The sequence below is a fragment of the Miniopterus natalensis genome, chromosome X, assembly GCF_054644295.1.
Source record: "Miniopterus natalensis isolate mMinNat1 chromosome X, mMinNat1.hap1, whole genome shotgun sequence".
Classification (NCBI taxonomy): Eukaryota; Metazoa; Chordata; class Mammalia; order Chiroptera; family Miniopteridae; genus Miniopterus; species Miniopterus natalensis.
In genome coordinates, this window is record NC_142103.1 from 6,926,766 (window position 1) to 6,953,559 (window position 26,794).

A 26,794-nucleotide genomic window follows, 5' to 3' on the forward strand; every position below is an offset into this window, starting at 1 on the left:
GGGTTGTCAGGAGCACATTTTTTTCTGTGAATAATGGTCCGGAACCAGGGTTTGGCTATATTTAAATCCACCTAGGACTGCCTCAACCTACTAATCAAGTATTCTTTAAAAAGGAAAGAAGATAATCTATGAACATGGCAAAAAAAAAAAAAAAAAATCAGATGATACTGAAAGGCATGAAATGAAAACCTGCCCCTTTCTTCTTGCACCTAATGCCTCCCTCCAATGGTAACCAGCTTAAAGTGGCTTAGATATTCTTTCAGGAAAAAAATTATTTGCCAGCAAATATATACTTTTTAAAAAGTTTACATTAATAGAATCAAACGGTATTATACTCTTCTGTACCTTGCTTTTTTGCTGTCTTATAATACCTTTCAATATCAGTATATATAGAAATGCCTCATTCTTTTTAATGACTGTGTGGTATTCCAATGCATGAATGTGTTGTAAATGTTGCAACATTTTCCTATTGCTAAACCATATTGCAGCGAACATACTTGTGCACATAATGAGATTATGCCAACAGGGTTCATTACTTGCAATAGAGTTGCTGGGTCAAAGGGTATTTTTTATTTCAGTTGTTATTGCCAAATTGTTCTCTAGAAATCTTTGCCCAGTTATACTTCCACATATAATGCATAATAATTATTTATGAGGCCCATGCCTATACTGGGTACTAAACTTTTAAAAATTTGTTCATCTGAAAGTGAGTAAAGGGTATCTTGCGGCTTAATGAAGCTGTAATGCAATTTAATGAAGGAGATGGACTGACCACATTTTCATGTTTATTGGTTTCTTACATTTCATTCTGTGTGGTCATGTTCTGTTTTCTATCGTATGATTTTTATTGAGTTGTATGTGCTCTTTGTAAGCTATGAAAATTGGTTTATTGTCATATGTTTAATAATATTTTCCTGAGATTTATTTATTTACTTATTTATTTATGTAGTTAAACTTATCAGTCTTTATAGCTTCTGGGATTTGTGCCTTGCTTAGAAAGGCCTTTTTTACACTTAAGAATGAATTTAATGTATTTTCCCGGTACTTTTAAGGTTTTTAAACCTTTAAGTCTTTGATTCATTTGGGATTAATTTAGATAGAAGGAGTGAGGAAGGGATTCAACATTTTTCTCCTCTAAATAGCTATATTGTTATTCCAATATATTGACTTTTTTACACGATGATTTGAAAAGCCATCCTCGGTCATGCACTGAATTTCCACAGAATTTCCTAGCATTTTGCCACTTTTGCTTTTGTTCTCTCCATATGTATTTAGATCTTTTTAAAATTAAATTTATTTGAGTGACAATGGTTAATAAGATTATATGGGTTTCAAGTGTACATTTCTATGAAACATGATCTATATATTGCATTGTCTTTTTGAGCTCTATAGTCTATTGCAAAAATTACCAGTCTTAATTATTTTAAGTTGTTATATATTTTCATATTTGGCATTGCTAGTCCATATCTCATTATTATTATTTTCAGGACTTTTTCCTAGTTATTCTGGCATATTTATATTTCCAGATGAACTTTAGTATCATTTTTTCCAATTTTAAAATCCAATAGATATTTTTCTTAAATTTTATTTTGAAAAATATCAAACTTACAGAAAATTTAAGAGAGCAGTGTGATGAAATTCTATATACTTTCATTTAGTCACCATTCCTAACATTTTGCCACTTTTGCTTTTGTTCTCCCTAAATGTGCTTTTTTCCTCTCTTGAATTGTTTTTGGTAAGTTGCAAACTTCATCATCACACTTCACAACATCATGACATTAAATATTTTAGTGTACCTCTCCTATAAGAGTGAGGACATTCTCCCTTTAAACTAGAATACAGTTCTCAAACTGAAGAAAATGATGAGCCATCCAATATTATCTGATTCAAATTGCCCATATGTACCCAGAATGACTTTTAGAGCTGCCTCCACCAAGGTTCACAAATTACATTGGTTATTGTGTCTCTCTAGTTTCTTTTAAACAGTCCTTCTACCTCTTTTTTAAAAATATATTTTTATTTCAGAGAGAGGAAGGGAGAGAGAGAGATAGAAACATCAATGATGAGAGAGTCATTGATCATCTGCCTCCTGCATGCCCCCTACTGGGGATTGAGCCCACAAGCCTGGCATATACCCTGATGGGGAATCAAACCAGCAACCTTTCAGTGCATGGGATGATGCCCAATCGAGCCACACCAGCCAGGGCTCTTGATTTAAACTCTTAAAATGCATGCACTATGTAACATTCTAGCCCTTGAATGATTACTAGGAGAGAGTTTTATCTCTTCTTCATATTTAAGAAATGCTGAAGGTTTATTTTTAAGTATATCTTCAGAATATAAAAATCTTCAAATTGCTTGAAGGAGTACAAGGATCTCTAGAAGTGAGGATACAGTTGGTTGAATTTGCCATCAAGGAAGCAGCAAGGTAGGTTGTAAAGGAGGAACTCTCCAATTTTTTAACAGCTGGGGTGAGTGGTGGGAACAGGCCCTGACTTGCTTTTCTCAAACCCTGGTCCTTACTCAGAGTTAAGGTTGTCACCACAGTTATTAGGATTGATATTATCTGAGTCGGTATCATTCTTCCAAGCTCAAGGAGATTTCTATTCACACCAGAGTTTGAGATGAGCAATGATCCTGAATTGACACACTGTGCATTTGCTAGATTGTCTCTTACCCTGAAAATACATCTTCTATTCCCACGTAAATTTATGCTCCTCTTTCCATTCCCTACAGTGCCTCCTGCATCACAGGTTCTTTGCACTTCTTTTGGCTAATGACTTGTCTCTTTATTTTTAGATTTAAAAGAAGACACTTAATTCAGCACCTTGAGGAGTTACTAGAAAAAATGCACTGCTACCATTTTCAAAACAAAGGTAATCACACCCCAAACATGTAATCCTGTTATCAAAATGATCCTTGAGAAACAAGAACCAGATTGCTGTGGTCTAGAATGGATCAGGATATTGTTGAAGCCTCCTAGCATGTGTTAGTTAAGAAAATTATCTCCCAGAGGCTAAGAAAAGCATTGAAACTTGACTGTTAAAAATTCCTGTTAGTAAAAGATGGGCAGTTGCCCTAATAATGCATTTGAATTGATTGTTTGTTTGCTTGTTTGTTTTCTCCCCTGACTTGGAGGATATTATTAACTCATCAGATTACACTATAGCCCTAGTTCTACAGCAGGTCACAGAGTTGTAGATGGAATTTATAACTACCTTCTACACTACCCATTTCTTATTCTTTTTGCCTGAGACAGCACCTAATCCACTGGAGGGCTTGGCCTGGGGGATGATTCAAACCTTAGTTACCGATGGATCTGGACCATTCGATGTCCTGCCTGAGTTCAGTTGTTATAATTTTGATTTTAATCACAAAACATGAGAATACTAGATAGAAGAGCTCCAAAAATTCCAGACATATTCCTCCCTACCATCTTGTGTAGTTGCAAGCCAATTTCCTTCGATAGTTAGGTTCCATCTCCCCAGACTGTACAGGAACCCCATTTTTGCCTGCTGATTGAGAGCGATAAGCAATCCAACCCGACCAGCTGGCATTGTCTACTTCCATTTCAGCCATTGTTAGGGCTCCTGTTGAAAATGTTTCTCTTTTGGAATGAAGACCTCAAGTATAGTAGAGTCTAAAGTTGTGGGGACGTGAAGCAAAATTTTGCTACTGGATACACAGGAGTGATAGTGAGAGAAAGCCCTCCTATTGCCACCCCTTCATTAATGAAGGGGTTAATCATGGCTATAGGAGAAATAGTTCTATATACTGGATGCTGAGATAGAGAGAGCATTGCCACCTCCTAAATTATATTGCCCCAGCCCCACCAAGTTAGAACCATAGCTATGGCTTAAAAAGATCCTTCCATTGTTTCATTGAAACTGCCACTTTAGGTGATGGGGTAGATAATAAAACCAGTGAATTCCATGAACATGTGCCCTGAGGAGTAAGTTCCTTGTTTATAAGTGATGCTATGTAGAATAGCATGATGGTAAATAAGGCATTTTCTAAGTCCACAAATGGTTTTCTCAAAGTACTATGGGCGGGAAAGAAGATCAATATCCAGAATAAATGTTTATTTGAGTGCAAACAAAACCTCCCTTTCCCCAATGGAAGCAGACCAAAATAATCAACTGGTAGCTGACTGAGCACTCTGGGATTGAGCTGTCAGCAGCGTGTGTAGCAAGATTAGTCTTGGTAAGTGGAAGCTTGTGTTTGTGGCCCATGCGTAATCTACATCCCTGCCCCCATGACCCATGATGCACCATCACTGCTTAGAAGTTGGAGGGTTATACTTAAGGAGGTATGGGTGTGGTCTTAGGAGCTCAGAGTGGCTTCAGCTGAAAGAGCAAGAAAATGGAGAACTCAGTCCTATAGCCTTAAGAAACTAGACTTGCCCAAAACCTGAAAGAGCTCAAAAGCAGTTTTTCTCTCTGAGTCTCCGCTTAATGACCAACACCTTGACTTTGCCATTGTAAGACCCTAAGCAGAGAAACCAATCAAACCAGCCTGGACTTCTGACCTACAGAACTGTTGATAATATATTCGTATTGTTTTAAGCTGCTAAATTTGTGTTGATTGGTATGCAGCAATAGAACTCTAATGCAGGTGGTGCATGCATATTGTGAAGTAACAACTGAAAATCAGGCACAATTTCCCCTCACTATGCTGTATACATAAACCTAATAGAATGTCAACTGTAATTGAAAACTGACTTTTTAAAAAAAGAACATCTGAATTAGACATCCCTCTAGGGCTGAAATCGTGTACCCAAGGAAAAGATCCCTCCCCCTTAGGACTGAAGGAGACAACCTGTGGAAAGTTCATTTCCTGAGCTGAGATAAAGCACCTCAGAAATAACCCCACTCCCCACGGACATGACTGAGCCCTTGAGGAACCACCACTGCAGCGTTGAGGTAGTGCACCCATGTGAGAGTCCTCTCCCAGGAAGGGCCACTGCATTCATGTTGAGCTTGATGACCAATGGAAGTTCTCCAAAGGCTTAGAGCAAGCTTACAAGGACCCCGCCCCCCCAACAAGCACACATAAGGGTTGAAGTCTAGATCTTGCTGGAGCAGCCCAGGTGTGATTCAATGGATGGCAGAGAATTTTTGAGGTACCACACCAGTGGAACTTGCTGGAAACCCACTGTCTGTAATTAGAGATATATCATGCAAGGAAGAATCTGTTTGCCCAGGGCTGAGAGAGTTCACCCAAGGAATAGTCCCTCCAAAAACATGGCTCAGGTAGAGTATACTAGAGAGAGCACCTCACCACTGGGCCAAAATAAAGTACTCAAGTAACCCACACAGGAGATAGAGCACTCAAGGAAACGTATCCCCACCCCCAGTGTTGAAATTCTCACTTTGCTGGAGGAGCCTGGCAGAAACTCTCAGAATGTCAGTAAGGTTGTCATTGTGCCACATCAGTGGAGCTTTCTAGAAATCTGCCCTCTGGAAGTTGCTGGAAATCTGCTTCCAAAGTGTATGGGAATGTTGCACACAGGGAAATGTCTCCCCAGAAGCACTTGGATATATTACTGTCCAAGGAAGGTGTAAGGGAAGCTGCTGGCCATGGGGTGATGCTGGCCACCAGGCGCTGCACGAGCCAGGCTCTTGAGAAGCCATGTGAGATACAGAACCTGGTGCTGCAGAAGCCTTGGTGCTCAGGAAGTCAGCTGTGCTGGCATTTCCCAGATACAGTAAGCAATACTTTTCCTTTTCATTGTCTCTGCCGCCCTCTATTGACAATCTTCAGTAACCACTGCCACAAGGGAAAAATTTAAAGGACCCAGAACATTTGCACAGAGCAGGAAAAAGTGAATTTGAAGCTTATGGGCAATATAACCAGCACACTTTATTAACATATTAAAAGAAGAAAGTCATGCAATCATCCCAGTTAGTGCAGAAAACACATGGGATAAAAAACAATATATTTATGAAGAAAAATTGAAAGTATTTGTTGAGAAGGGTATATACCAGAAATCTATAGTATACAATATTTCTAGGTGAAAAATTAGAAATAGTTCCTGTAAGATTAAAAAATAAAACAAGGAAGTCCACTGTCATCCCTTTTATTCAACATTGCATTACAGGAATTCCTACCTTGTACCTTCAGGTAGTGCATAGGGCTGTCCATCCAGAGTGAGCTCTCAGACTGTTGAATTATGGACAAATCCCAAGAATAGTGCCAGGGAGTCACCAGGCACATCAACTAGTGACAGTTTTCTGGGAATAGAGATGCTGGGAAACTCCAATCAGTTTTGTCCCCTCCAGTGGCTGATAGGCTGCTGGGGTTCAGAGCTACTCTAGAATTGAGGTCATTGGTTTCAAGGCTACAACGGAGCAGAGAAGAGGGTAGGAATAGTGCAAGTTACAGCATCCCAGCCCTCACTGTTTGTATTGTTATATAGCCATTTTTTCTTTATTAAACACTCTTCATGTTGTTGCAAACCTTTTGTTAATTTCCAGAGTTCTGAAACATTTATTGTGACATTTGCCAGTGTTCTCATTGCTTTCATGCCAGAGTGGATTTTCACAGGCCCTTGCTCCACCAATCCAGAAGTGCTTCTTCATATATACTACTTTTTTAATATATATATATCTTTATTGATTTCAGAGAGAGGAAAGGAGAGGGAGAGAGAGATAGAAACATCAATGATGAGAGAGTCATTGATCGGCTGCAGCCCGCAACCCAGGCATGTGCCCCGACTGGGAATCGAACTCTGATTGCCTGGATCCTAGGTTGACACCCAACCGCTGAGCCATGCCCGGCCGGGCCATATATACTACATTTTAAATTAAGTATAAGTCCAATGAATCAGACTGTAAATTATTTATACTGCTTCTCTTTTTGTCCTAGAAGAAAACTAACATAGGCAGTATCTGTATACTGTAAAAAAATACCTAAAGAAAGGCCTCACATGTTGCTTCTGTAGCCAACTGGTTTTAGTGAAATCCATGTGAGAATATGGGTGCAGATTCAGAGAGTGTATTCATTTTTTATTTTTTGTACATTACCCAAATTCAGTGGCTTAAAAAATTACCCTAAACTTAGTGGCTTAAAACAACACCCATTTCTTACTTCACAGTTCTGTAGCGCAGAAGTCTGAACAGTCTTCAGTTGGTTCCCTGCTTCAGTCTTAAAAGGCCAAAATGAAGATTTTAGCCAAGCTGTGTTCTCATCTGGAAGATGTAGGATGGAATGTGCTTCCAAATCCGTTCAGATTATTGGCAGAATTCAGTTTCTTGCCATGTGGGACTGAAGTCCTTGATTTCTTGTTGGATTTTCACACAAGCAATGAATGAGAGTTACTATTGCTCTATATCCTCACAGGCATTTGATGTTATCAGTGTTCTGGATTTGTCCCATTCTATTAGGAGTGTAGTGGTATTTCACTGTTGTTTTAATTAGCCTTGATGACATAATGTGGAACATTTTTTCATATTTATTTGCTATCTGTGCGTCATCTTTGGTGAGATGTCTGTTATCTTTGGCCTACTTTTTAGTCAAGTTATTTGCTTTCTTATTGTTGAGTTTTAAGAGTTCTTCGACTATTTTGAAGAATAATCCTTTATGACATATGTCCTGTGCAGATATTTTCCCTAGTCTCTGGTTTGACTTCCCATTCTCTTGACATTGTCTTTCGCAGAGCAGATGTTTTTAATTTTAATGAGGTCCAGCATGTCAATTTTTCTTTCATGGATTTTGTATTGTGCCTATGGTGTCATATCTAAAAAGTTGTCACCATACCCGAGATCATCTAGGTTTTCTCCTATCTTGTCTTCTAGAAGTTCTATACCTTTGCATTTTACATCTAGGTCTAATTTTTGTGAAGGGTGTAAGGTCTGTGTCTACATTTGTTGTTGTCGTTTGTTTTTTTACATGTGGATGTTCCAGCACCATTTGTCAAAGATCAGTTGACTATTTTATGTGGGTCTACTTCTGAGTTCTCTAATCTGTTCCATTTTTCTATTTGTCTATTCTTTGGCCAATACCACATGTCTTGATTACTGTGGTTTTATAGGAAGTCTTGAAGTTGGGTAGTGTCAGTCCTCCAACTTTGTTCTTTCCTTCAATATTGTTGGCTATTCTGGATCTTTTGCTTCTCTGTATAAACTTTAGAATCAGTTTATTGATACCCACAAGATATCTGGCTGGGATTTTGATTTAGATTGCATTGAATTGATAGATCAAGTTGGGAAGAACTGACATCTTGACAACTAAAGGTGGAGCTTTTCTATCAGACTTGTCCACACTGAACATCAAGCAATTTGCCAATTATAGCTCAGGTTTTCCTACCCCAGCACTGGTTCTCATGGTGGTCTCCGGTCATGAGTCTCTGCTCCAGTAAGCTATAACTCCCTGTTATTTGTCTGTCTCTGCATTATTGGGGGCAATGGTTTACCCTGTATCCTCTCTTATGGATCTAACAAGAGTTGATTTTTCAGCCTGCTCAGCTTTTTACTTGTTGAGATGGAATGGAGACTTCCAAGCTCCTTACATGCGGCTCTGGAAACCAAAGTCAGTGTTTGTTTGTTTTTTAAACATTATTATATCTCATAATTTTGTATGTCAAGAATTTGAGCAAGGCTGAGATGGGCAATCATTCTGCTCCATATGGCATAAAGTGGCTTCAGGTGGCAGCTAGACTGCTCTGGAGCATTTTGTTGTTGTAAATAACACATGAAATTTAGCTTTCAAAAATGTACGATTCAATAACTAAAGTACATTCATAATGTTGTGTAATCACCACAAAACTATTTGGTTCTGGAACTTTTTCACTATCTTAAAAGGAAACTCCATTAGCAGCCATTCCCCATTTCCCCCTCTCCCCAGCCCCTTGCAAACAGTTATTAGCTACTTTCTGTCTCTCTGGATTTGCCAATTCTTGATATTTCATATAAATGGAATCTTACAATATGTGCCCTGTTTTGTCTGGCTTCTTTGACTTAGCATAATGCTTTTGATGTTCATTCATGTTGTAGCACATATTAGTACTTCATTACCAGCAATGTATGAGGGCCCCAATTTCTCTACATCTTCAACACTGGTTCTTTTTCTTTTGATTATTACCATCCTAGTAGGTGTGAAGTGCTATCTTATTGTGGTTTTGAGTTGCATGTCCCTAATGACTAATGATGTTGAGCATATTTTCGTGTGCTTGTATGCCATTTGTATATGTTCTTTCGCTATAAGTCTTTTCAAATTCTTTCTTTATTATGGATACTAGAGTCTTGTCAGATGTATGCTTTGCAAATATTCTCCCATCCTATGGGTTGTTTTTTCATTCTCTGATAACATTCTTTGATGTACAAAAACTTTTCATTTTGAAGTCAAATTATATTTTTCTTTTGTTGCTTGTGATTTTATGTCATATTTTAAAAACTGTTGCCTAGCTGGGCGTGGCTCAGCTGTTGAGCGTCGACCTAGGATCCAGGCGATCGGGGTTCGATTCCCGGTCAAGGCACATGCCCGGGTTGTGGGCTCGATCAATGACTCTCTCATCATTGATGTTTCTATCTCTCTCTCTCTCCCTCTCCTTTCCTCTGTCTGAAATCAATAAAGATATATTTAAAAAACAAAACAAAAAAACCCACTATAGCCGCCCTGGCCAGTTTGGCTCAGTGGCTGGAGCATTGGCCGACGAACCAAGAGGTCCCGGGTTCGATTCCGGCCAGGGGTGTGTACCTCAGTTGCAGGCTTGGCCCTGGTAGGGGCTCAAATGGGAGGCAGCCACTTGATGTGTCTCTCTCACATCGATGTTTCTCTGTCTCTTTCTCTTCCTTCCACTCTCTGAAAAAATCAAACCAAATCTCAAAAAACACACACAACTATTGCCAAATCCAAGGTCATGAATGTTTACTCCAAAATTTCCTTCTAAGATTTTTATGATTTTAGCTCATATATATTTAGGTATTGGTTCATTTTCATGAATTTTTTACTATCTTCCAGAGGTCCAATAAGCTTGATTCTGACAGTTAATTTTTGTATATGGTATGAGGTGAGGGTCCAACTTCTATTATTGATTTCTAGTTTGACTCCACTACAGTGAAGAAGCGACTTTCCATGGTTTCAAACTTTGAAAATTTATTAAGACTTATTTTGTGGCTTAATATATGGTCAATTCTTGAGAATACTCTGTGAGCACTTGAGAAGAATGTTCTTTGCTGTTGTTGGGTGAGGTGTTCTGTAGGTGTCTATTAGATGTAATTGGTTTATAGTGTTGTTCAAGTCTGCTATTTCCTTATTGGTCTTCTGACTAGTTGTTCTATCCATCACTGTGCTAAGCCTAAAGATGAGGCAGAGGTGAAATCTTATGGTCTTCTCAGGTCTATTCTGACACTGAGTCTTGCCCAGGGACACGCACATGGTTTTCTAGAGACCCAGGTATACATGGGAGTATTTCAAAGCCCTTATTCTCCAAAGTATCTCACTCCCCAGGTTTTCCTCCCAGGATTTTGTCATGTCTACTGTTTTTTATACATAGAGGCAGCTTGTTCACTCTCCTTTCAATATTTTTGAGGACCATTCTCCATATAGTTGACTTTCCACCCTAAGAGAGTTAGGAGTTAGGTGAAACAAAAGCAATCAATCCCCGTGTGTCAGACCTTCAGGGAGCCTCCCAGACAGGTTCAAACAAACATAATTCCTTGGGAATAAGGTCTGCCCTCCTCCCTCCAGAACCAGGAACCCACACTTGGAGTACAGGCTGCCATCTTCCACTTCTATGCCAGGGAGTGGAAAGGACAAGAATACCTTAAAATGCCACAAAACTCTATCATGTTTCACTGGCTTTTCTCCTGATTCAGGATTCGCTTGGTTGCTATGAACTTTTGACTATCTTTCAGAGGTCCAGTAAACTTGATGCTGACAGTTCCTCCCACCCAGTGTTTTTAGTGTTTCTGGAGAGTGATTGACCTCCAGAGTCCCCTACTCCACCATCTTCACCAACATCATTCAGTTCTGTGAGTGATATTTTGAAGTCTGAATTCTTATGTTAACACCTTAATTGAATCGTGTGCACTTTTTTCTGAAAGGAGTAACAAATCACAAGAAAGACAAAACTAGAAATTTCTCTAGCATTAATAAACTTGTGAAAATCAATAAAATGATTTATTTCATATATTCAAAGTCAAAATCTCTTTGTAGGCATAATTTTTGCAAATTAATACAAACATAACAATACTGCTCCATATAAACCTTTGTATAAACATTAAAGGAAATATATACATCATTTTTTCCTTTAGTGCTTTCAAAGCACAAAATGTACAAGTCCACCTGAAGGCTTTCTGTCATCACATGCAAGAACAAATGTCAGGGGTTGGAGCAGCCTCAGGTGCACTTCATAATGTCCTAGACAAAATAGAAGAGAGTTGGAGGTAGATTGTTTGGTGACTCTCCCTGTCCCCCTCCTACAGAGAAATAAGTTACCTGAATAGCAGCTTTCTTACTCTTTGATTCAAACTGTCCTGAATATGTCATGGTTTAAAAGGCACAGCTGGAAATTGTTGAAAACATTGTTCAGCACACACAAGATTACCAGTTGGATTCTGAACATCTATTCTTTCTAAAGGACATAGTAAGAGCACCAAGTAGTACTCCACTTGCAGGTGGGCCCTAGTCACTCTGGAATTGCCCAGATGACTGAACCCTTATCACTTGTGGCAGGGGCAACAGGGTTTACTGAATTTAACCTGCTGCATTAATAGCATAACCTTCCTCAATTGGCAAAAGAAAAAAGAAAACAAATTGATACTTTCAGAGAAAATTCTTAGGGCAAAAGCCAGGTTTTACAGCCAGGGAATCATAACATAAAAAATTTCCACTGCTTTTGCTTAGCTTCTGGAAAGCAATTCCCTTGGCTACAACATTCTAGGAAGCTTCAACAGTATCCTGTTCCATCCTGAAGCACAGAAAACTTGTCCTTTTTTTTCTCCTTGGTCTTTGCATTAACATGATGATCTGCTGTTGATGTGATTAACGCTGTTGAGAAGGTGGTAGGAATCTATTTTTTCTAGTACCTTCTCAAGGTACTGGATTAAGACTCGTCTTTTAAACCTAAAAATAAAGAGAAATGTTATTAACCTTAAAGTACTATGATATGAAATGCACTATGTGGGGTACAATTGGAACTGAAAATAGACATAGAAGAGAAATGTGTACACATATAAAGATAGGGTTTAGCAATACTAACAGTGCCACTTGAGGGCGTAAGCCCACCTCAAACTGTGGTGAGCCTTCAAGGCTCCAAAGAGTTGGATGAATGAGTTGGACTCAGATGATATCTAAATGCCTCTGGAGACAGCTTCAACTACAAGTGAGGACCAGGTTTGAGCAGAGCCTATTTCTCCCCCTGCCCTGCATTGGGCCCCAGTGCTTAAAAAAAACAAGCTCCTCTTCACACCCACCTTGCAGCTTCCTTGATGGTGAATTCAACAAATTGTTTCTTGACCGCAAGAGGTCCTTGCACTCCTTCGAGCAAAATGAAAATTCTTTCATACTCTGAAGATATTAAAACTACTTCAGTATTGTAAAAAATATGAAAGGGAAATACAATTCAATCTTTACACATCCTCAAGTAATTATTCTTTATGGGTGGAAAGTTAGATATAGTTTTTATTTTAAACACTCCAATCAAAACATCTGTGCATATCTGATAAGGAAATGCCTGTAAACACTCAGATGTGGTAGGCTGAACAATGGTCCCCAACACTGTCCATGTCCTAATCCCCAAACCTGTGAATACGTTACCTTATATGGTAAAATGGACTTTATTTTGCAGATGTAATTAGGTTATGGATCTTGAGATGAGGAGATTACCCAGGTTTGTGCACATAGGCACAAATAATCACATATCCTTCTAAAAGGAAGGCAGTCGAGTTAGAATCAGAGAGGAAAGATATAAGGATGGGGGCAGAAGTTAGAGATGAGAGAAAGTGCTACCACTGCTGGTTTGAAAGTGGAGGAAGGGGCCATGGTGTAAGGAACACAGGCAGCCTGTAGAAGTTAGAAAAGGCAAGGAAACAAGATTCTCCCCAAACCCTCCAGAAGGAATGCTGGCCTTCCAACACCTCCATGTCAGCCCAGTGGAAATCATCTCAGAATTCCAACTTCCATAACTCTAAGATAATATCATTTCAAGCCACAAAGTTTGTGGTAACACATTATAGCAGCAAAAGGAAACTATTAGGATAAGAAAGGGGGAAAAAGAGAGAAAGGTATATTGGATCTTTTTAGTTAAAGAGAGTCACTTTAAATTATGTGAAAGCCCAATGCTTCCCCAAAATTCACTTCAAGGGAGAGCTTGAATCTACTCTGAATTATACAATGAGAAGGACCTTCCATTATGTGATTCATACATGTTCTTTCACTACTTACTTCGTCCAAATTTTCGAACTTCCTTCATTAACTGATGTTTTATATCAGCATTTATTCCTTGTGCCATAGCAGGCGTTATTTGCAATGTATTTGACACAGTTCCAAAAGAGATTACTGAGACATTTCGATCATCTGCAGGGACACTGCAGTTTTTGGTTCCTTCAACAAGTGCATTACTTCCAGGTTTGTTAATCAGGCCATCTTTCCTTAGACTAGTAAAGTCATCAGACAGAGAATCCAACTGGTTGGGTGGAACACCATCTCCTGTCATATTCATAAGCTCTGGTGCAGCAGATTTTGACAAGAAGCCATCAGGTGGGATTTGGCCATTTTCCATCTTCTCCTCATGGACATCGTGAATCACAGTAGCATCTGGAAACCAAATTAAGCAGCTGAGCTGTAAGGTCAGTGTGTTATACTAGCTCCACAGGCAAATATCAGTGTTCCTCAGTCCTGAGGAAATTAGTTGTTTCATAAAGCAAGAAGATGTTACCAGATGGAGTTTGAGACCCCTCAAATTGAGGTCAGGAAGATAATACAACTCAACTGCTTTCTTTTCTTCATGGCACTATGAATTCACGTGGAAACTAAGTAAGACAGTACAATTAATAAGCATCCTCAGATCTCTGGCACTTGTGGTTTAGTGGCAGCTTATGCTTTACAAGCTGAAAAGCAGCAAGTCTCCCTTGATGTCATGATTTCTAAAATTTACCTATAAAATGTCATGCTTGCCTGGCTGGCATGGCTCAGTAGTTGAGCATCGACCTATGAACCAGGAGGTTACGGTTGGATTCCCAGTCAGGGCACATGCCAGAGCTGCAGACTCGATCCCCAGTTGGGGGCATGCAGGAGGCAGCTGATCAATAACCCTCTCTCATTATTGATGTTTCTATCTCTCTCTCCTTCTCCCTTCCTCTCTCTGAAATAAATAAAAACATATTCTTTAAAAATGATCCTCCTTGTCTGTTTTCTGTCTCAAAAAAAAGTGAATTTATTTCCAAGGCTGACATCCATATTTCCTTTTCTCATCCTTCTATGTGCCAGGCCCCATGCCAGGAGATGGGGCAGAAAAAAGACAGACAGAAACAATCTGTACCCTTCTGGGACTTACATTCTGATGGGGAAGTCAGACAGTAAGGGCACAATGAGCAAATGAAATAACAACAGTTTGAATTTGTGTTAGGGAGAAATAAGCAGGGATGTGACACAGAGCAGAAGGGGGATTCTCAATGGATAGGGTGGTCGGGCAAGGCCTTCTGAGGACGTGTCCTTTGTGCAGAGCCTGGAGGAGGACAAAGAGTTAGCCCTGTGTACAGACAGAGGAAGCTCCAGGCTTGGTGAGGCCAGTGCAGGGCCCCTAGAGGGTTTCGAGCGAGGACCATAGAGTAAAGGACAGAGGCAGAGAGAGCAAAGAGACAGATAGGACATGTGTTAAGAGAAGATGGCAGGAAGAGGGTAAAGGGGGGGATAAATGGTGATGAAAGGAGACTTGACTTGGGGTGGTGAACACACAATACAATACACAGATGATGTATTATAGAATTTACACCTGAAACCTATATAATTTTTTTAATCTATGTCACCCTAATAAATTCAATTTTTTAAAAAAAGGACAGCAGGGCCAAGTTCTAAAGATCTTGTAGACTAGAGTTCAGAGTTCAAATTCTGTTGTGAGTGCATAAGGAAGTTGATAATGAGTTTTCAGGATGGACATGGCATGATCTGATTTCCATGTTGACATGATCACTCTGGCTGAAGGGCAGAAATAGAAGATGGGTGGCATGGTAATCAAATAAGAAGCTATTGTTGTAGCTTGGTGACAGACAGATGGTGGCATCACCGACCAAGGGACAGAGAAATGTGGGATGCAGTAATTATATGGGTCATCAAGTTGCCTAGAGTTGCTCATGGATGGAAGTGAGAGAAGAGTAAGAGAGAGATCATGGTGATTCTATGGTTTTTCACCTGAACCGCTGGGTAAATAGTGGCAGAGTGTGCAGGTGCCGGTGCACAACTGCTCATGACAGTGGATTGTGTGTGCCTCTTCCTGACCTAGCTCAGTGACCTCATATTGATAGCATGACATTGACAATGTTGCCATTAGTTACACTGTGGAAATCTGCAAACACTGTGATCCAGGGCTTCTCCACCCTCCCAACTGCTGCACCCATGGAAAGCTGGCTGTCACAGCTTTACCAACACACTGCTGGATGGTGCCCTTAACTGCACTGGGGAAGGCTGCAAGTAGAGCTGTTCCAGAGAAAGCAGAGGTCAGGAGTTCAGTTGAAACAAGCAAAACCTACTGGGTTTTATATGTCTATTAGTCACCTAAGTAGAGATACTGTGTCCACAGTTAAATTTGACTCGAGTTGGGAGCAAGTTGTAGTTTAGAGGTATAAATATCTGAGTTGTTGAAATGTAAATCTTATTTAAAGCCCCAAGACTGCATGGGATCACCTAGAAGAGAATGCAGTGAAGAGGAGAGGGTCCAGAATTGAGCATTGAGTCCCTACACTATCCAGAGAAAAGGATGAAAAACAGTCATTATGAAATGAAGCAAAACCCAGGAGTTGGTGGTGTCTGGGAACCCAAGGAAGTTTTCATGGAGGAGGGAGTGAACAACTGTGTCAAATGACGCTTAGAAATAATGGCAATGTGCAGAGACACTGGGGTCCTTGATGAGACCTGTTTCAGTGGAGTGGAGGAGGAAGAGCCAGACTACACTGCATTGAAGCATAAAGAGGAGATGAGGACACCGAGAGCAAGTGCAGGTCCATCTTATTGAACCCATTTGCTCCTGGTGCCTTGGGAACCTGCTTTATCACTCTGCCTTGAGCAGCAACGCCAAATATTTCCACCTCATTATGCCTTGCCCTGGCAAGACAAACACATATAGCTCTCCATTTCTCCATTTTTTGTTAATTACTATGTACATATGGATCTCTTCCTCCTCATAGAAATTGAGATCCTTGAAACAGGGTCTCTGCTTCCCCTGGGTCCCCTGTACCTACCACACTGATGATTTCTTATTGATTTACTTAATGAATGAAACTGAATACAAAAGAAATACAAAGAAAAATAAAATTGTTTAGTGTCTTAGTCCTCTAGGAGCCATAAGGAAATCACAACCACTACTCTATACCTGTATGTACAAGAGTGGGTTTTATGAGGTTTGGATAAGATGGGAACCACAAGGCTGAGGATGGTCCCTTTCCGCCCACATGGTTAGTTACAGTAGGTGGTGTTTGTGGTTTCCTTGACAGCGGGGACATACTCCGCCTTCTCTTAGATGACAGAGGGTTGCTGGGTTCTCCAGGACGTTTCACTTTGTTTTGTGGCCCTGTTACAAACTCATCTGCTTCATCAATCATCATTCCCTAAAAAACATCAATGATTACATTCCATTAAAGACAACAGTGGAAGCACTCTTCATATGCATATACAATCATGTATTACATCATCATTATAGGTCTTAATCATGGGCCAAATATTCATCACCCCCCCACACAGACTTTGTTCTCATAAAATGCTACTCAATTTTAATCTGATCTAAGTAAAACAAGGAAGGAAGGAAAATATAAGGTGTTGCCCAAGATCAAGCAAAATACAATCATGATTAACCAGAAAGCTTGAAGAATGAGCAACTCTCAGCAACCAAAATGGGAATAAACACACAGTGACTTTACGAAGAAGTACAAACCATTTAGAATCAACCCTTGCTAAGGGAGATGATCCCTTTTTGTGTGCTCTTGTGCCTCACACTCATCATTAAGAAATACTGATTGTCACCGTACAGAATGCTGCATGCAGATGGTGAAGGGCAGGCAGGCAAAAACTGTAATTCCCCTAACAGCAACCTCAGAGATTAAAATATGTCCACTTTGGTACTGGACAGAGATGAAGGGCTTTTTACTCTTGGGGATGGATAAAAGATAAAAGGTAGCAGTATAGAAGGTTAGCTAAAAGCTGTTCTCATCCAAGGACAGCCAAAGAATATATGCTCCCATCATCTGAATAATATCACGATAAATGACCTTTCCAAAGCATTTTCCAAAGCAAAACAGTACAGAAAGGGGAAAACATATTTGTGAGCATTTACTACATGTCAGGTAATGTTCTAAATGGTACAGATGTACTAACTCAGTCCTCCACAGAGCTCTGTGAGTTAGGTGTGATAATTATTCCTAGTGCTGCAGATGAGGAAACCAAGACACAGAAAGATTCAGAAAAACTACCAATTAATTGAGGATTGGGATCAAGTGGAATACCTTTCAGTCCAGTTTTGTTACAGAAGAGATTATTGCATGTTCTGCACCTTAATGGTCTCCTCCGTGAGTGCAGATATAATCTCCTTTGTCTTCATGCTTAAATGGTCAAGTCAATCTCTCTCTCTTACACACACACACACACACACACACACACACACACACCCCTCATATTGAGATTTCTAGTAGGATAATCCAAATAAAGCAACATCACCTTGTGCTTCATATTTCAAGAGGAGTACTTTGCCACTATCTAGATAGAGCACTAGACATCTGAATAATGAAAACAGAGGAAATAAATGGTGATCTCAATATTAAATGAATTAGTATGTGGAAATGGGAATGAATACAGACTCTGCAGCTGGAAAGGTATGGCTTTAAATCCTGGCTCTTATCAGCTGTTTCACTTAGGGTAAACCATTTTACCACCATAAACTTTGACTTCTTATTAAAGGACAGACAGTAATATTCATCTGCAGAATGGTTGTAAACATTAAATGTGATCATTTCAAACATCAGCCCCTACTAGGTACTCAATAAATGCCATCTATTATTTTCTTCAACCAAAACAATCTTGCATCAGTAGGCTCCCACTTTCCATTCACAAAGAACCCTGGTGTCATATTTTATCTTTTAAATTAACAGGAGAATTTCTGATTTATATTCACCTTGCCCAGAAGAAATGAATTATAGCAAGAAAAGCACAATTTAGGCAGACATAGAAATAGTTATCTTACCTTCTTATCTTGTTTAAATGGATTGCCAAAAGTATGCAGTCTTTTGGGTTGATCTGGATCAATCTCTCGAAGTGGAGAAGGCAATGTCTTTAGATATTCCTGATAGTTGCCCATTTGTGCAACTGGAACACTATGAAGGGAATCTGCAAAATCACCATAAAAGAAACATGCTATATAGCTTAACCTTTATCGGACGAAAGGGAACTTTAGTTCCCGGCAAAATGTAATTTAAATTGTAAATGTAATTTTTATATTTTTTAACATCAGTAACATACGTTAAAAGATAACTTTAATAATAAACAATACATTTTCTTTATAAATGTTTTTACTTTTCATAAATAACTCAAAAAATAGATAAGATAGAGGCAAAAAAGTAAATGCCTGCAGAGCTGAATTTAAATGCCCAAAAAAGCTCTGGCCGGGAGACCCCACTACGGGAATTTAAATGCCGTCTTTTAAAGGTTAAGGGTATCATCCTTTGGAGAGGACATGATCATAGTATCCTTAGTACTATGTATGTTGACATCTGATAGTTTAAAAGCTTGAATCCAGCATTCTAGGTTCTAAAATCATCTCTCTTCATCCCACTCATTACCACTCTACCATCACTACTGCCTAGAAGCTCAAATCACTAGTTCAAGAACAACTCCTTTACCCTTCAAACCAGGTTTGGCAATGGGCTGACATTTCTTATACCACCATCTCAACTCAAAACACCATATTTGCTCTGTGTTTCAAAGAGCTTAGGCTCCATGATTTTCTCTTAACATCCAGAGAACCTTGGTTTGTCGGTCTCACCCTCTTGGAGAATTTGATTACATCTATAGGCTCTCTTCATAGAAAAGTCCTGCCCTCCCCACAAAACTTAGTATATGATTTCAGGAGGTTGGCCAGGCTAAGATTTATGCATTTAAATGGAAAATTGGAGGAGGGGGCAGGAAGAGATTAACCAACGAACTTATATGCATATATGCATAACCCCATGGACACAGACAATAGTATGGTGAAGGCCTGGCAGTGAGGTGGATGCAGGGTGGAGGGGGTCAATGGGGGGAAAAAGGGGGACATCTATAATACTTTCAATAATAAAGATAAATAAATAAATAAATAAATAAATAAATAAATGGAAAAGTGACACTCTCTAAAATGAATAAAAGGCAGTATAGAGGAATTGTACTCTGTTGCCAATTATCCTGGACACTATCTGGCTCATTCTTTTCATGTAACTGAGGAATTATGGATTAAATCCATCACAGTAGGCTGAGTGATATAGCGTTGGAACATGCAATTTCTGAAATCCAACAGACTGAGGTTCTGTCACTTTCCAACTCACTAACCCTGTGCTAACTACTAAAATCCTGACTCTCAGTTCTCATATCCATAAAATGGGCATCAAATATGATCTATCTCATGGAGTTATTTTGAGGCTTGTAGAAGCTAAATCATGGAGTGTAATACATGCACTGATTAATGTATACTTTTCCTTAAACCTGAGAACAATCAACTTGTGCCTGGATAGATATAGGGATTTAGTGAAAATATGGATTCTAGACATTACAAAAATAACCTACCCAAACCTTCATTTACATTGGGCTTGACATTTTCCTAATCAACAAAAATGACTTTTGTGTTCACTTACCTTCATCTTGTCCAACAATGAACTTGTGTGTTTTCAGCAGATTGGACCTCATTCTAGTTAACTGGTCTAAAAGACCTCTACGTGAAATATCATAAGCATTTCTGTATGTCTGAGGTTTCAAATCCTATTTGAAATGAAACAAATAACTTCAGTTACTCTTGAGGTTTTTAATATAGAAATACAATTCTTAACCCTCTTAAAATCATGGTAAAGGACTAAGCATTCACTAAAATTGACTACCATAAAATTTTCCCAGTGGAAAATCTATACTCGCTGGCCTTGTTCTGAATTCTAATACTCCCACAAAGCATTCAAAGCCACTGGGAATATTATTTTTGAAGTGTGTAATTTAAAACACCAAAGCCTGAGATTCATGCCTGTGGCACCATGGAGGTGAACCACTAGGATTTCCTTCCAGGAAGCAATGGCTGATCCTGAAGGGAGTGTAGTTAGCTGAGCTTAAGGATCTGCTGCAGCATTTGAGCTGAGGCCATGCTCTTCCCAGGCTGCCCCCCACCAGTCACTGAGAATGGTGGGAGGTATTAGGCCCTGGCCAGTTTGCCCAATGTGGGCCTCTTCTATGGCAAATCTTGGTGCCAGAGGTCCGTGTTGGGCTGGCCAAGAGTTTCTCCCAGCTACACCAGTGTCTGAGTCTCTTCATAACCATTCCTCCTTCCTTGTCCCCTCTTGTCACAGGTGCTAGGTCAGCAGTGTAATCTGAAGGCTGTCTGTGCTTACTCCTGTTCCCTCTCCCCTGTATCTTTCACAGACATTACCCCCTAAACATATCTTGTACATTTAATTCCATATTGGCGTCTGCTGGCAGGATAATGTCTAAACTGGTCCATCAATAACTATAAGGTCCAAGATGGGATTGTAATTATTATGAAACTAAAGTAATATGGAAGACACAAGTGTATCAAATAAGTTCAAACAAACAAACTATTTATGTAACTTACTTTGTTTAAAAGCCCTACTTGAAAGCCAGCAAATTCTTTGGTATTCAATTCTGTCAGCCTTGGTGAAGTTTCCCCTATGATTTCTTTCAATAGTTTTCTAAAAGTTTTACTGTGAGTCAAAGACACACCACCTCCAGAATGATTTTTCACTTTGATTCCAATTTCTTGGGGAAGTTTCTTCCCCACTGATGCTAGAATTCGTTCTGACTCTAGTTTGGTCTAAAATGAAAGTACATAGTATGTTATTAAAAGATTTATATTCTCACTGTCATTTTTACTACTTAAGAAAGATAATACTTTAAGAACCCCACAGAACAATTTTCAATTGCAAATCACAGAAAAACGGGTAATTAAACATTTTCCTGTGCTTCTCTGTACTACCACAGCAAACAGAGAGGGGGGGGCTAGAAGACAAATAACAATACATTTTTTATCTTGTCTCAAAATTATGATTGAATCATGGAGGGAATGGAAACCATGGGTAAGAATTACATTCATAGACATTTAAAATTGCATTTTATTACTAAAAAATCGAGTCTACATATTCATTTTGGGCTCTGTATTTATAAATGTAAACTAGTGCTAAAATTCAGATTACATAGATTGGTATTATATCTGAAAAAAATCCAACTGTTTAGTTCTAAAATTGAACCATCCAAAAATTTAATGCCTAATTTAATAAATATTACCAAGTAAATTATTTGTAATATGTGCTCAATGTTTCTTACAACAACAACAAAAAAATCCTCCTGCTAAATACCATAGCGATAAATAGTGCTTGAAAGTGCATTGTAACAATATATTGGGCATATGTTGTGATTTACATACATTTGAGATAGTTCAAAAATTGTTGGTGGCATAGTTACTAATGAGTAATTAGAGCTATTTTAAATTAGTAATGATCTTTTATTTTTCTGTAAAAGATGGAATTCCACCAATGTCCAGTAAGCTCAAAATAATTTTGAATTTTTTGTGGTTTGATTACAGATATTCATTAATTTTTCCTAATTATTGGAATTAAGTATGTTAATTTTTTAAAACAAATTAACTCAAGAAATAAGGGATAAGAGCAAATGAAGGGTCTGTTTCATAAATGGTCCTGAAATCTCATGTATAAAATTATACAAGCAATGTGTCCCAGAAGACCCCAGAACTTCCATGAGTTTCAACTCTGTTCACTATTCTTCCTTGTGGCCACACCCTGCTGACACAGCCTTAAAGGCCTAAGGTAAACATCAAATAAAAATATATAACTCAATAGAACAATAAATAAATAATAACAACAACAACAAAAAAACATTAACAACAAAAACATATCAGCAGAGAGGAAAAGGGGTTAAGGGGACACCTAATAGACCAGATATCTGGGTTTGCCCTTCCTTTCTTTGTATTTATGAGCACACTGGACTGGTGGGAGCTGGTTAACTCCAGAGCATACTTAAGTTTTTACCAGTTCCCTGTAAGGTGTGTCAGCATCCCAAATTGTGGAGGCATTTTGGGTCTTGAGTGAAATCTGCCACTTTTTTGCTTACTACCCTTTTTAAAGGTCCAACTTCCAAACATGTGGAACTTGAAGCATTATAGTCCCTGCAAATGCTACTACTATTCTCTCCCTGGGATTACATTTGTGCGTAAGTAAAGCTGCTGCATGAATGTCATAAAACATAACACATTTGTATGTCAGTAAAGCTCTAACTCAGTAGTTCTCAAACATTTCCATCCTGCAAGAATGGGCTAGGTAGAGGTGAGAGGTATGATAAGTAAGGGTGAGTGGAGTATGAGGTACTAATAGAGAGGGGCAGGCAAGGGACAAGGTGAATAATGGTAAATGAGGTGTGGGTATAAAGTAACAGATGGAGGGCAAGAAGAGAGAAGATTGAACTCCGCTCTTCAGGTCCCCTTGAGGCCTACCACCCTCTAGTGTGAGGAACACTGGTTTCATCTCCCCCTCTCCAAGAAAAAGCATATGAATATTTATTGCCTGAAAAACAAATTTCAGGCAAGTAATTTAATCACACCATGCCTCAATATGCTGACCTAAAAAGGGGGATGCAATACCCCAATGTGATTTGAGAAGGAACTAGGTTGAAGATAGACAAAATGTGACCCATGAAATAATTCTATTAAGTTTCTGTCCCTCTTAGGCCGTAAAATATCAACCAGCTTGTGGGTAGGACAAACTGGCAAGCAAAAGGAGAAATGGCACAGCATCAGATGATACTGACAGACCCTTAACTGAAGTTTAATGGTGAAGCTAGAAGCCATAGAGAATCACATTAGTACTAATCCATAAAGTGTAGAAATATATACACATTTAATTGGAAAAATTACAATTACACTAGAGAATAAGGAAATGCACTTCTGAGGGCAAAGGATTTTTGTTTGTTTGTTTTTTACCAATACTACCTGTTGGCTGAGTTTTTTAAGGTAAGAGATAACACTGTAACTAAGTCCACAATCTAAATTATCTGATATCAGATTTGGAGCTCCCATCATCCTTAGTGCTTTCTTTAATGGCTATAAGGAAACAAAATACACAACAGTAAGAATAGAATAAATCTTAAAATACTCAAAGTTCAGTTATAAGGGGCAAAGGGACATGATTCATTTCTTAGAAGTCAAGGTGCTGCACATAAAACCAAACATGGAACATTAAAAAGTGGCAATGAAAATAGCAGAGAAGTAAGGAGCAGAAAGTAAAAAAAATCAGAAGAGAGTGGGGTAAGAAGAGCAAGTAACAAAGTCAAACAGGTAAATTGCTTTTGGTCTTAATTCCCAAGTCATAAAATTAGTTCATATTGCAATTTATTGTGCACCCCATTCCTGCCATGGTAAATAATAACACACCCCAATTTCTCTTCCCAGTGACACCAGACATCATGGCTCTGCCTTTTCACCTCTAGAAACTTGATTTAAAATTTAACACATCCACCTCTGAAATGATTTTGATAAATCTTGATTTAGATTATGTGACCAGTTTAAAATCATCACAAATATGTTTCTCCAATTGTAAAAATCCAAATGAGGCCAAGTAATTTATTACTCTTTTTGGATCCTTCCCCCCGCCGCATTAGTGCCTCTGCTTCGTGCTGTGTCTAGGACACATTTAATAGTCTATAAGTAAATATAATGTCTTCAGAATTTTTTTCAGAGGGAAACTCCATATTGAGAACTTCTAGAGTTAAAAAGGGAGGTTGATATAATACATGAATCCAGATCTAGTCTTCTTAAATTCCAAAATTACGATTTCATAAGGTTAATTTTAATAAGAGAAATACAGATGTGCTTTATAAAAATAACCATGGCAGTTAAAGGAAATAAAATAAAACAGTTCTTTTTGTGCCACTATGACATCTCCAAGCTCTTACACATAATTTGAGAAAACAATGGTGACACAAATATTTATAAATTAAAAAAACTATCTCATTTCAGGGGTAAAGTTTTTGGTTCATTGACATTTCTTGTGACAAGAATCATCACTGATAGAGTTAATACATATATACACATAAATACATACTAATAAGTAATATGGAGGCAGAGTTTTTAAGTAGCTGTCAAAAGCCTGTCGCCACTTCAGATTTGGCTTAAGTTTGTGAACTTTAAACAAGTCATCTGTAAGAGAAAATCAAACCAAATATTATATTATTTCAGTCTCAAATACCAAGATCTAAATCAAGCAGCCCACATCTATTATATCATTTCCTAGAAATCTCAAGTTTTAATTACATTAGATGAAACTTTCATTAGAGTTTATTTGATTGTTGTTGTTTGTTTGTTTGTTTTTTTGGTACTATTTCCCAAAATTATATATAGTATTTTTCTAGAAAATGAAGTAAAATCTCAAGTTACATATTTCTCTTTTGCCTGTGAAGCTACATAAAATATAATATTGCAACACTAACTCTGATCCATGTGAAATATTTTTTTGACCTTTTACATATTGGTAACTCTACTGTCTTAATTTCCACCTGTGAGGGAATCCATGGTCACTGGTTGATGGAATATTCCCTTTATTTAAATAGAGGATGTGAAAAACAACAGCAACAAACTTAACTCATAGATATAGAAAACAGATTGGTGATTGCCAGAGGTGGGCTTGGGGTGGGGGTGGGTGGGTGAAATGACTGAAGGTGGTCAAATAGTACAAACTCCCAGTTATAAATAAGTCATGCAGATGTTAGGTTCAGAACAGTGACTATAGTTAATAATACTGTATTGCATATCTGAAAGTTGGTAAGAGAGTAGATCTTAGAAGTTCTCATCACAAGAAAAAAATTTGTAACTATGTAGGATGATAGATATTAACTAAACTTCTAGTGGTGGTCATTTCACAACATATACAAATATTGAATCATTATGTTGTACACCTGAAACTAATATAATGTTATATATCAAATATATTTCAATAATAAAAAATAGTGTTATACTTTTTGCTGAAAGGCCAAGGTAATGAATGGACTTTACAAAGTATATGAGAACAAAAGCTAAGCCTCTAATTTCTAGGTAATGATGGCAAGCTCGAATTATGTTTTGGATTCTCCACAATCAGCATATACATTGTTAGTCATATTTTCCCCCTCTTCATTTCTTTGATTTCAGTAGTCAGGCATTTTAAGCCAAACTTTGAGCCTCTCAAGTGTTAGTTAACAATTGGGTGCCAGATGGGAGAGGGATGGAGGAATGGGTGAAAAGGGTGAAGGGAATAGGAAGTACAAATTGGTAGTTAAAAAATAGTCCTGGGGATGTAAAGTACAGCATAGGTAATATAGTCAATAATACTCTAATAACTATGTATGGTGCCAGATGGGTGCTGGATTTATCGGAATGATCACTTACTAAGTTATATAATGTCTATTCATTGGGGTGTACACCTGAAACTAATATAATATTGTATGTCAATTGTAATTGAAAAATAAAAAAATTATTTAAAAAAATTGGGTGATGGCACTAGTAAAAGCAAGTAGAGATGTTAGGTTGGTTTAAATTCTGCACAACTAAATATGTTTCTTTAATACCATGTACATTGACACAACTAAAGATATTTTGGTTAAATAAGCTGATATCCCTATGGTTTCACACTTAACCTTAATTATTTTAATAATCTAAATGCATTACATACAGCACACAAAAATTTCTAAAACATCGCATTATTTCCTTCCGAGGATAAGAAAAAATATTTTTTTCTAACATAATTCAAGATTGATATCCCCAGACATCAACATGAGCCTGCCACACTTACTATAAATATGAAAGATAAAAATTCAACCTCTATTTTGTTTCTTTGGGTTTTATTGGCTCTTATCCCAAAACAAATGCTTTTACTTCCAATGACAAGACCATTTCTATGCCATATGTATAATTTCTCTACAAATAGGCTGTTCTTTGAAATTCTGAATTACTTTAGGTAAGAAAAGCAACTATGTATTTTCTTCCTTTTATTGCTACAATAAATTATTCACTCCTGTTGAAACTAATTTAAATGAATTTACACAGTCATAAAATGTAGGGTTTTTGTTCTTTTGGAACAGGGTAGAAAGAACAAAGAAAAAAGATCTGAAGAGACTGCTGACTCATTATAGCATGCAGGTCTTTTAGAGACCATTCATATCTTGAATTGTGTCTTTATGTGAAGTCTGTTGGGAATTAGGCATATTTTGGAAACTAACACAAATTTAAATACCATAAGACTGGAGAGATATTTGAATGTAAATAGATTAGATAATGAGAGTCAATAATAGTTTTAATATTTCTAACAATGCTGATTGCAATGATTCTGCTCAGGAGCTAATTTAGTCTAATTATTTTTCA

The 26,794-nt window shown here is 38.1% G+C and overlaps 1 protein-coding gene across 4 annotated transcripts in view; it reads right to left on the bottom strand.

Moving 5' to 3' along the window:
• Positions 1 to 11,099: 11,099 nt before the first annotated feature.
• LOC107544723 (integrator complex subunit 6-like) overlaps positions 11,100 to 26,794 on the bottom strand; it is a 51,752-nt gene continuing 36,057 nt past the window's right edge. The window contains exons 10-18 of one of the 4 annotated variants that reach the window (XM_087829372.1): positions 24,504 to 24,598; positions 23,393 to 23,503; positions 20,987 to 21,205; positions 20,028 to 20,151; positions 18,389 to 18,531; positions 16,529 to 16,763; positions 13,387 to 13,758; positions 12,417 to 12,510; positions 11,100 to 12,066 (exon numbers count right to left, since the gene is read on the bottom strand). In XM_087829372.1, coding sequence (XP_087685498.1) covers positions 11,958 to 12,066; positions 12,417 to 12,510; positions 13,387 to 13,758; positions 16,529 to 16,763; positions 18,389 to 18,531; positions 20,028 to 20,151; positions 20,987 to 21,205; positions 23,393 to 23,503; positions 24,504 to 24,598 — 1,502 coding nt within the window. In that variant the 3' untranslated portion in view covers positions 11,100 to 11,957. The remainder of the gene's footprint in view (positions 12,067 to 12,416; positions 12,511 to 13,386; positions 13,759 to 16,528; positions 16,764 to 18,388; positions 18,532 to 20,027; positions 20,152 to 20,986; positions 21,206 to 23,392; positions 23,504 to 24,503; positions 24,599 to 26,794) is intronic. The other 3 variants (XM_087829374.1, XM_087829373.1, XM_087829375.1) reach the window with 3 other exon arrangements.